We start from the raw sequence: 11,403 nt of genomic DNA, 5'->3' as shown, positions 1-11,403 counted from the left end.
GTCACTGAAATACATTACGAGGTCAATGGATCGACTGCGGAATACACAATCGCGCCTTCACGAATTTCCTTACTGTGTGTACGTTAAGCATATTTCTTGTACAATTTAACTACTATTCACAGCGTTAAATTTAACTTGCATTGTACTAATCGCTTTCTACCGCTGGCAACTGGCATACGTTCCTCTTTTTCTTTCTAACTTTTTTGCTGTCTTTTACTTTATTAAAATAAATGTTATGAAATTTAGCCAGTGGTGAAAAAATACAGTAGACAAAGGCCTATAACTATAGGGCAGGTAAAGTCTATGAATTTAATTGATTTGAATTTCAAAGTATTTTTTTTGAATATTTAGTTCAATTAAACTTGCCATTTGTATAATAATGGCCTATAGAAGACAATTTTGTAGGATTTCAAAATACTTTTTATGTGGAAATAGATAAAACATGTAGTTCGTCTTGCTACAAAACAAAAACGAATCTGGTATAACAGCACGCAGAAAAAAGAAAATTATTTAAATAACAGATTTGATTACGTGTAGTCATTGTGCTTTAATTCGTCGACAATACATTGGATTACTTTCGGGCGAGTCAGGCATTCAACAAACTGCTGAAAATCGAGTTTTTCGACAATCGTAGAGTCGCAAGACTTCTTGCACGGAGGCTCGTCTCCGAGAACTAAGTCGCCTTTCAACGGTTTCCAACGTTCCAGCTTCTCACAGGCGTGTCCAACGCAAAAGCGGTCCAACGACAAAAAACGCTCGCTTCCGAGACTAAAAATCGGTTCGGACAAGGCGCAACAACATTCGTTCCCTGGTTCAACTCTAGGACTAACTTTTCTGTCAGTGTGTGAAGCCTTATTTTTGCTGCACTCAGAAAAAGTTTGGTGCAAAGTCTTTAAGCTTTGTTCGAAAGTGGGTAGGTCCGCTTTGGAAATCAGCAGACGATCCAAGTGGGGATCTTGTTCCGAGGTTACGCTAATCAGCAGCTGCGTGATAGCCTCTTGTAGCCGGTTTTGGTGATCTTGATCCTGTCAAGCGTAACACATCGTTTAAAAAGGCGTAACACATCGTTTAAAAACCTCTTATCAGCAGAACATATGCTAACTGCTGAACAATGTAATTGTAAACAACATCGGTTGTTTTTTATACAAACTTGAGGAGTGCTGCAACAAGAACCCGGATAATTTTCGATTTCAGTTGGCGTACTAGTGCTAGGTATTCTAAAAATATATCCTTACAAATTTTGAGTCTGTCATTTTATAGATTTAAAATATACTATCATATATATGATATTTAGTTTTTTAACAACTACTGCTAATCCTGAAAATAAAGCAAACATAAACCAACTTATTTATTTTGTGCCAAACAAAACCGGACTTATTTATTAAAAATACTTTATTATTTTTTATCTAACTAGTGTTTTTTTATAAATAACACAACAGCTCATTCACTTACCACAGGAAACCATGCATTAACACTGATGCTTAGTTCCAAGTTTTCCACCGAATGCCACCAATGATGTGGAACATAAAGTAAATCACCAGCTTCCAAGATCACTATGTAAGGGTTACTCTTCGTAAACCTGCCACGCGAACACTGTTAACAGGCAATTAGAGACAAATCTACACATAAAACCACACCTTTCATGTTGTTTAAAGTCTGGAGCCAAAACGTTAACTTTACTGAAAATGCTGGACTCTTCATAAGGTAATCTAGTAGGATAAAGGTAGCTCGTGTTTGAAGGAGGAAACATAATCCATCTCTTACTTCCATACACCTAAAATGTAATTTTGTTTAAAATTATGATTTTAATTAGCACAAATATGCTCACTATGTTTGAGAAATAACATATTTTATCATACCATGAAATTATAATTTTAAAATGAACAATAAATCTCTTTACCAATACATTTTGCTGGAAAGAACAATTTTAAAATAATTGCCACAGAGAACCATTTTACAATTGAAACAATGACTGAGAGCAAAAGTATATTCGAATCATGTTACAAAAAAAAAGATAAATGTATTAAAATTGTCCTAATTATGAAATTTCATATAACTAAAAATAACCAATTTAGCAACTACACTAACCTGATATACCAAGTTGTAGCCATAAGTGTCATAATGACACACTGTATTTGCTCCTGGAGAACCAATCCAAACAGCAGAATCTTGACCTTCATTCTTAGAAAAGCCCAATGTGCTCCAATCAATAGACTCAGCCAAATTAAAATAAGGGTGCGATTCAAATAGGTCTTTTACATACATATAGTCTGCATAGCACCAATTTTTTGATTTGGTAAACTGCTTAAATGGTCCAGTGTGCAAAGGCTTGTTTGATTCACTCCATTGGATGAATTCTTCCATTGAGGCAAATATGAACTCACTCTCATGTTCCCAGTTTAGCTCTTGTTAAAAGAGTATTTGTTGAAATACAGAAATATTGTATATATTCTTTTAGCCAGTGGTTCTTAAACTGGTGGGCGGACCCCCTTCGGGGTGTGTGAGGTTCACAAGGGGGGCGCGAGAAATTGACAAACTCTGTATAAATTATGACCAAACATTAAGACAAAGTTATATTTCCCTGCTACTAATCCTCGAATTAAACATTTGATATCCAAAAAAACGTTACATCATTTGTATTAATGCAACTTACCTGGAAATAAATTGCTGTTTATGTTTTTTGATTTGAAACAAGTTGGGCACAAGTTTTGTTAAAACTGTAAAAGGGGGTTGTGTCTCACAAAGTTTAGGAACCACTGTTTTAAGCTTAAATCAGTCTGTTTTTAAATCGCCGCAACAGTTTCTAAAGTTGCTGTATGTGGTCACAGCTAAGTTCATACAAAATAAAATTTATCCAGCTTTGTCTTTATTTGCCATATATGTACTGGAAAACAAATTTATTTTTTATGCTGTGAGACACAAATAGCTGTCAAAGTTAAACATACCTGATTTTGATTTGGTTATTTTTCCTACTCGAAACTTCAGCTTCTTGTTTCCGAGCATTTGTGACAATTTTTTTGGATTTAACGAAGCAAATGTCCATTTCATTGTAGGGACACATTTTCTTATAACAAACGGTTCCCCAATGCCGTTATTTTCTAATTTTAATTTTAGGTTAAAATCACACATGGAAACTGTGGTTAAGCTGTAGAAGTTAATGTTTTTTATAAAATTATATATCGTATTTGGACTCTCCTGACATGTCATCACTCATCAGTCAATAAGTTTGTAAAATAACCAAAAATATACATAATGCGCCTAAAGTGCCAATATTCTCCTTTAAATATGAGACTAATAATGCCCATATATACTTACACGTCTATAGTATCTTAAGGCATCTTGATAAACATTTAATCTCCTTGTGAAGATTTATGTACATTTTTTTATTAGAAACGGGGTTTATATTTAACTGCAAGGGGAGCCCAGTCTGTATTTGTCACTTCTCGCCAAGATCTCGGTGTGCAGCGCTAAATTTTGCGGTGTACAGGTCTGCTATCAAGGTTTTCACAACTGAGATCTAGAATCTAACACAACTCCGACTTTCGGCTTATGTCACTATTTCAAGTGTGCACAAAAAATTGTTTTCAAAAAAATCTGGGGTGTGCACCTGCCATAGAATGCCGGCCAGGGAAGAACCAAGGGGGAAACGGGAAAGCAAAGAAACACAAAAAAACAGCTTTTATTATTGGTTGCAACTAACCAAAATATAAAAAGGATAAAATTAACTTTTAAAAATATAAAACGGTTATAACAATTTAGGAAATGGTTGTCAACAATCCATATTTATTTTTATTACAAAACACCAGGTCCAGTACACAATGTGAAAAATATTAGTGGGTTTGTTCACGGTACTTACCCTTACCTGAAAATGATATGCTTGACTGAGAATTTGTAGTACGACATTTTAACAATATTTATGAAATTCTACCGAATTTGCGAAATAACGCTAAGCTTGCGTAAGCTGAGAATAAATTCGTTGTAAATATCACGTTTTGTAAGGCAAGAAAAAAATGGTTATTTTAGGTTTTCATTTTTACAATGCTTATGAAAAGCGAGAAAAGAAAGACATGCTTTATTAAGAACTTAAAATTAGAATCTCGCCAAGCGAAGAATTTTAAGTATTTGTAGACTACATGCAACTCTCTGTTTTACTCTTATTGTGGCTTCATATTACCAAAAATCTTTATTACTTTAATCAACGCCTATCTACAACATATAGATAGGCGTTGCTTTAACCAAAAAAACGCATGTTAGATCTGAACTGGTCAAAATTACATTTGTCTGATAATATCAGATTGGAGCCGATACCCGCGACGCCAAGTAGTAGCCTAGTATCTGTTCTCGCCCGATACTGAGACGGTATAGGTGCCTATTCATTGCCAAATCAATATAGGAATTTTAGCAATGATTTGTGTTCTAATTCAGTGTTTTTTGTGCCTTGAAAGGTCAGTTTCTCGAAAAATAGTAGATTAGAAACTGGAGGTAACTCAACGTCTTAACGTTAATGCAATTTTTTGGATAAAAAACTGAAAAAAAAACATCTTTGAACGTTCAATTTTGTATAGGCCTATATTGCTTGTTTGAGCATAGTAATCACGACATTTAGTAATGGATTTGGCCGCAATACTTTTTGTTTAAAATATCGTGTGTGGGTATCAGAATAAAACGACAAGTAGACTATTACGGACAGACCCATAATTACAATAATGTAGCTGGGCGTAATTCCACACGAAACGACTGACAATCTTGTTTGCAGTTTTTTAAGTAGGCTACACTTAAACGACGTAACCTAGGGTGCTTTATATTTGACAGTTGATAAACATTATGTTTAATTTCAATTTTTTGTCCTAAAAAATATAAGCTGCTTCAATTAAATTTCCCTCACTTTCACACAGACATATTTAGGTTTGTTTACTCGTTGATATCTTCTTCTAGACCCTGTTAACTTGAGTCTATACATAGGAAAATGGTTTTAACCTTATTGGCAAGAGGTATACAGTATATAATATGCTTACAAATAGCAGATTTTTATACTTAGTTTCAGTTCTTTTTTCAAATGTAAAAAAAACTTACATCAATATCACACCAGATCGATATGAAAAATTGAATAAAAATCAACGATTGTTTTCATAACCCGGGGACTTCTATAGTATATATAAATAGAATACGTGTTCGCCAACAACAGGAAGTAGCCATGAAAAGGAGCAAGGATCAAAACAACGTAACAAGTCATCAAGCAAGTTTCGACTTTCCAAATCATGTCACATTAGCAAATGTCGCGCGGGTTCCCGCTTCATACACACACACACACATAAACTCGCACACCTGCTTGTTTCCTGAACATAGTTTCTTCCGACGACTCACAGAAGAAAGGCGAGTTGGGTCACGGTAGGTCAGCTTACACGGCCGCTTCTAAGTGGTCCTGGCTCTCATTTTTAACAAGCCTTTTGGCTTTATTCCCGCTTTGCCAATTCACAAAACCTATATTTTTGAACAGCGTACGGCTGCCCCTTTTCACATTAAGCTGGCAAATTTTTACTGAAAAGGCGGGAAAAACTGGTTATTTTTTAATTGACACAAGTCTGTTAACAGCATGTAAAGACCATTTAATCAGTTATCAAAAAAGTAATTTTATAAAACAAATAGGAAATTGTTGAAACGATTAAAATAATATGTTTTAGCTCTTTACATCTTACAAGCATTAAAAATTTAGCACAAAAAACAAAAACTGTTTTGTATTAAAATTCTGAAGAACCAAGCCACATTTAGAATAATTTGATTCAATAAAACTCATTGGCTCTGGTCAAATCATTTCATAAAATAACTTAAATTCAAGTAAATGCATTTTGCTTAACCCGTCAAGTCAAAACTTATTTCAGACTAGTTTAGTGATGAACAGCATTTCCAAAGGCATGTGATAAATGGAAAAGGCTGCTAGCTATACAACCACAGCGTTCAGGCCGGCCAATTCCAAAAGCGGAACGGGCTTGATTGTTTGTCGGCCGCGCGAAGCACTTGTTTCAATTAGATATTCTGATGAAAAGTAAACACCGGGCACAAAAGGCTCGCCAGCGGCTACACGTTCGACAAGGCCCAGGGACGCGTATTGGCCGGCTCGGGTGTCAGAGACGGACCGCGGAGATTACTGGGCGCTCGTGTTTCGCGACGGCCTTGTCCCGACGGCTTTAAAAGCGCTCGGAGAACGCTTACTGTTGCCAGGCGAAACAATGGCGCGAGGGACTCGGATTGTTTGGCGCGATTTAAAGGTAACGCCGGGTGTATTACATATGCGCGACTGTGTTTGTGTGAAGGGGTGAGGCCTGTGGAGAGCGGAGTTCACCAGACACATTACGCCATGATTGCGGCCTGAAGAGGGCCCAAGCCCGCGCTTCGTGCCACCGCGATCGCAACCTGAGTGTTTTGCCGACAGGGCACTCCAAAGTGAAAGTTTATTTCGACGATTTTCTCAGAGTCGAGGGCCAACTTGGCGATGCGTGCGAAGGCAAGGTAAACATAGCGAAAGGGTTGAAGAGTTTATTGGCGTTTATGCAGTATAAAGATGACAGTTGTGATCATGTTGATGAAGATGACAACCCGTGTTTTTATAATAAAAAAAACTTTATTCAAGTCGCAAATGTATAGACTATTGGTTAGACTAGTGGTCCTAAATGTTTTCCAAATTTTTGTTTGTTTATTAAAGCCCAAAATGAAAAAAATCTCCTCTCTCATAGAGCTTACCGCAGATGGTAGATAAAACGTCAATGGAATTTGTAAAACAGTGCGTACAGCTTACGAAAGCCACAACGATATTGCATATAAGTAAATTTAAACAAAACCTGGAGGATTTTGTACAAATAGTCGTACGTGTACTACAGGTTGGAAACCACCGAGTCAAGCCAACGGAGATAGTGACAAGTGACTGGGTCCCGAATAGGTACTAGGATATTTACCGAAAAATTGCGGAAGGCCAATGAATGTTTTAAAATAAAGTCTTTAGGGCCGAAATCAGTCGATTAATCAAGGATTCAGTGTGCCGTTGTCATTAGACACTATGAAATGAAAGACACACACAAACATATGTGTTTAATAACATCTGTGATCTAGCCCCTCGGAAGTTGCTTTATGACCAACGATTACTGCTTGACCGGAGGTCGTGAGTTCGAACCACACTGCAGGCCAGTTGTTTTTCTGGCTTGCTCTGCTTGCATCATAGATCGACAGATTCGGCGAGTCTGCGATGGCTTTTCGGTGTATCATTAGATACTAGGAAGACTACCGAAGGGTTCGATCACCGTAACGACCACGCGTGTGTAAATGCATAAAAAAGTCAAAATTTAATACATGTAAAAGTTGGGCAGTAATTGACGCTGTGATTAAATAATGTCAAAACCAAAGCGGATACCGGTATGTGTTAATATTAATAGGCAACAATGCACAAAATAAACTATAGGCAACGATCCACAAAATCAAATATTAATGCCGCCATGATTACAGCTGTCATAGATTGGGAGCCGCTACACTGATAACAAAGAGCTAGTCGGTGCTACCGGCGGGATTCATCAGCATACAGTTCATGTTTCATTCAACCCCTGGACCATGCTGATTAATGGCTCTAGGTTAACTTGAAAGGAAACTTTTGATATATTAAAACAAATATGTATGTAAAAATAACCTTGGTGTTTTATATACGTCTAACTTTAAGCAAACTTTATGTTGACGCAGGGATAAATATAAAACAAAAACTTGCCGTGTTCGCAAAATGGCCGTAAAGATGTTCCACGACCAGGCCTACCACCACGGCGGCAAGTCGGTGTTTCCCCACACGGCGCCGGTCGACGCCCCGGGCCCCAGAGGCACCGGCGGCGCCAGGCGCTTCGAGGACGCCGGGGGCATCACGGGCCGGATCAACAGCGCCCTGGTCACTGAACAAGACCTGGACCACTACATCCGTGGAAGCAAGGCCGTCACAGGCCCAGGCACCAACGGACAAGCGACCTACACCAGGTTCAAACCTGTCACCTCCTACCCTACAACTTCGCTTATAGCGTCGCTATACAAACAGCACGCGCTGGGCGAGTCCAGGTACCAGCAGCAAGCTGAGAAGCTGCCTAACCTCTTCCAGCAGAAGCAGAAGTCGTCAAACAGCGCCGCCTATAAACGGCGTCGCGGTTTGCGCTCTTTCGCCCACCCTTCGCACGCAAGCAACAACAGCACGCCGCGAAGTCTAAGCGACAAAGATAGAATCCGTATCCCATCTGGAGTACAAACGAGTGAGCCCAGCATGAGCAACGTGTTCAGTCGCGGCGGATCGGCGTCCACAGGTGTTGCGGCAAGCGCGGCCTGGTCCGCAGTGCACGCCTCCATCGCCGCCAACGGCCACAGCGTGTTCCCCCAGGACCAGAAACCGCCGCTACCGCATTACAACCATCACCACCAGCAACAAGTAAGGCCCGGCCTCTACCACCAGTTCGGCAACTTGTCTCAGCGCTCTTCTGTCAACTACGTGCCCTTCTACGAGATCCGCGGAAGAGGCGACGGCGCTAGCGTTGTGGACGTGCCTTCGATCGACATAGAAGGCAAGAAGATCGACAAAATCGCCCCCGCCCCAATCGAAAAGCCCCAGCCTCTTCCAATTGAGGACCCTCGTCCTACTGACCCAAGCAGTGTTGAGAACGCAAACGACTCGCGTACCAAGAGCCCGACTAACACAAACGAAGAGACCCTGGATTCCCTGGTCTCGGCGCTGATGCGTCGATCTCACAAGGAGACCGGTAGTTCGACGGCGGCCACGCCTACCAAAGTGGAAAAGAAGGTATGTATGTTACCGGTACCTGTTTTACGCCCTGTAGGACGCCTTACCTCTACAGCGAAGTTTCTTATAATTTTGTTAGGCCAACCCATCTTCTCTTTTTATAGTCCGATAAATATAAGATTATGTTAATAATAGTTATAGAATTCCCTGCGTCGTTTCGTGACCTGTTTATCTGAAACGTATGTATGGAGGCACAGGTTGATGAAAGCATATGAAGGAAGAGGAAGGTTGAACAACACTGTATTAGGAGAATATAGGCAAGCAAGAAACGATTCAAAATTAATTTGGTTGTTGAAACCCATTCCATTGGTGCTTTCTTTGAAATCGCTGCGACTGTCGGCGATGAAAAAAGGGTGCGCGTGCTAAAAACAATACGGTGAAACCGCAACTGTAAAAAGGTTATTTCCAACTATAGGTCCGTAGAAAGATTCCAGAAAGTATACGGACGCACTGAAAATTAGCAAAGTTTTGTAATGGAAGGTACCAACTCTTTATGTAACTTGGAGTACTTTTTTGATTTTGATCTACATTGTCGCTTTTAAAAAAGTCAATATATTTAAAAGGTTGCCTCAGTGTTAAAATATTTAGGGGTCTGTATGCTTAATAGCGTTTTAAAAAGCGATCCGTGACGTCAAAAGTTCTATGAACCACTGGCAAATAGGTATGGGGTTAGACAAAGGAAAACTGTAATGAAAACAATTACACAATTCGGATAAGCTGGCTTGTAACAAAACTGTTTCACAGGTGCGCTTTAACTGCGCGGTGGTTACGAACCAGATCGACGAGCCTTCCTACACCGAGGCGCTACTGCAGTCGCTGCGCAGCCGTATGGAGAAGACTTCGAACGCCAGCAACCAGTCAGTGTCCTCGCTCGACTCCAAGGGTCTCCACAGGGAGAAAACGGGCGTCGACTCGGACTCGGTAGCGAGCCGGACCCTACCAGAAGACAGACAGGAACAGACTGCGTTTGTCACGCCGGTTATGAAGGTGATCGTCACCAAGCGCCGCGGATCAGAGGTGACTGACAAAGCTCCCGTCGCTGCGGAAAAAGAGGCGCCCGACCCGGGCAACCCGCAACGCCGCGTCGCCAACATGGCGTCACGCATAATCAGCAACCACGTGTCCATCAGTCTTCCAAACGACCTGATCAGGAGAGGAACTCAGGCCACTCGCCGCGCCTCCACAGCCGGTCAAGCTAGGAGCAACGAGGCTATGGCTAGGGTGAGCAAGCTGGTGCCCAAACGACAGACTGTTGTCATGCCTAACTTCCCAAAGCAGTCGGCCTGGTCGAAACGCAGCCTCCCTGTGCAGTCGAGCGCGCCGCGCATGCGCAGCACTGTAACGGCCAACAGCGCGTTCACGGCGGCCGTGCGCGGAAGCCGCTTCGATAATAACAATAATAACATCCCCGGAAAACCAATTTCGCGCGCCGAGTCGCGTCAGAATCCCGAGAACTTGAGATCGAGGCTGACCAGCGCAAAGGGCGGGGTTTACCTCACTACATCCCCGCAGACAAAACGCGCGTCGCCAAACAATCAGCAGCAGCAACCGGCGCCTGATCGGCCCAAACCGCGGCAAAGCACCCCGAAAGCGTCGTTGGACAACACCTCAACCTCAGCCACCAACTCGGCGAAGAACGGCCCAGAAATGCCGCCGGCCACCGACTTCCAGCCCATCCCGTCCATGCCCGACCACATCAACTTCTGCGACTCTCGCAAGACCGATATGATCCTGCGATGGCTAGATGACGTAAACAAGAAGAGGAACATTGACTCGAAGCTAAAGCGGAGCACGAACTCGCAGCGCTTGAAATCCGGCCACTGACAGGCAATGAATGATGCGATTACCGCGTGCCATTTAATTAAGAGGGCCGTCCTTTCGATTCAGAATATGTCAGTGCCATTTGGAGAGCTGACAATCCCATTAACGAGGATACAGAATACAGACTGTGCGTGTATTTCTATTAACGACCTACAGAAAACAAGATGTTAAGGTGCTAATGACACAAATTTAACACAAAAGCATGTATTCCTGATTGCGAATTCGGGTAAAATCACGTCATGTACAATGCTATTGCGATCATTAAGTGTACTCATTTGTTTGTATTAGACATAATTCAATTTAATGAAAATAGACAAAAGCATTAAAACAGTAACAAATTAATATTATTGAGATTCTTTTGGCAATCAAATATCATTTTATGACATAAACATACGGTTGAGCAATTTAGAAGTATCACAAATCTTATTAAGCTTACATTGTTTCCTTTTTGTGTTTAGCCGCCCTAAATGAACTATGTTACCCGGGTTACAAACTGTGGCCTAAAATTGAAAAAAAGTGCAAATATCTACTAAATTAGTTTGTTTATTTATTTATGTGTTGGTTTTTTAATGGAAATAAATACTTTTAACATTTTCACGGCTCATACGCTGCTTAAATTTTAAGTCACGTCATTAACGTATTGGTCTGTTTTTGTAATTAGAAGCATTGATCACAGGAAATGCGGCCATTAAGTGCTGATGGAAACGAATCAAAATAAAAACACTGCTATGATAATATTCAGTAACAAATTCTCGCATGATTAACTTTAA

At 40.7% G+C, this 11,403-nt stretch overlaps 2 protein-coding genes across 2 annotated transcripts; one reads left to right on the top strand and one right to left on the bottom strand.

Annotated features, from left to right (window-relative positions):
• Positions 1–167: 167 nt before the first annotated feature.
• LOC146163496 (HSPB1-associated protein 1-like) lies at positions 168–3,117 on the bottom strand. The gene is made up of 5 exons (XM_083381488.1): positions 2,946–3,117; positions 2,089–2,405; positions 1,638–1,774; positions 1,453–1,579; positions 168–1,025 (listed from the first exon to the last, which is right to left on the bottom strand). Exons 1-5 carry the CDS (start codon positions 3,046–3,048, stop codon positions 528–530), a joined length of 1,182 nt encoding a protein of 393 aa, XP_083237614.1. The 5' UTR covers positions 3,049–3,117; the 3' UTR covers positions 168–527.
• Positions 3,118–7,735: 4,618 nt separating this feature from the next.
• LOC146163495 (uncharacterized) lies at positions 7,736–11,225 on the top strand. The gene is made up of 2 exons (XM_083382489.1): positions 7,736–8,812; positions 9,557–11,225. The coding sequence occupies exons 1-2, from the start codon at positions 7,760–7,762 to the stop codon at positions 10,634–10,636; spliced, it is 2,133 nt and encodes a 710-aa protein (XP_083238615.1). The 5' UTR covers positions 7,736–7,759; the 3' UTR covers positions 10,637–11,225.
• The last annotated feature ends 178 nt before the right edge of the window (positions 11,226–11,403 follow it).

This window comes from Ascidiella aspersa, chromosome 2, assembly GCF_963924565.1.
Source record: "Ascidiella aspersa chromosome 2, kaAscAspe10.2, whole genome shotgun sequence".
In the NCBI taxonomy this organism is placed as follows: Eukaryota; Metazoa; Chordata; class Ascidiacea; order Phlebobranchia; family Ascidiidae; genus Ascidiella; species Ascidiella aspersa.
Note: the sequence above shows the minus strand (reverse complement) of the source record. Positions and strands in the feature narration are given on the sequence as shown.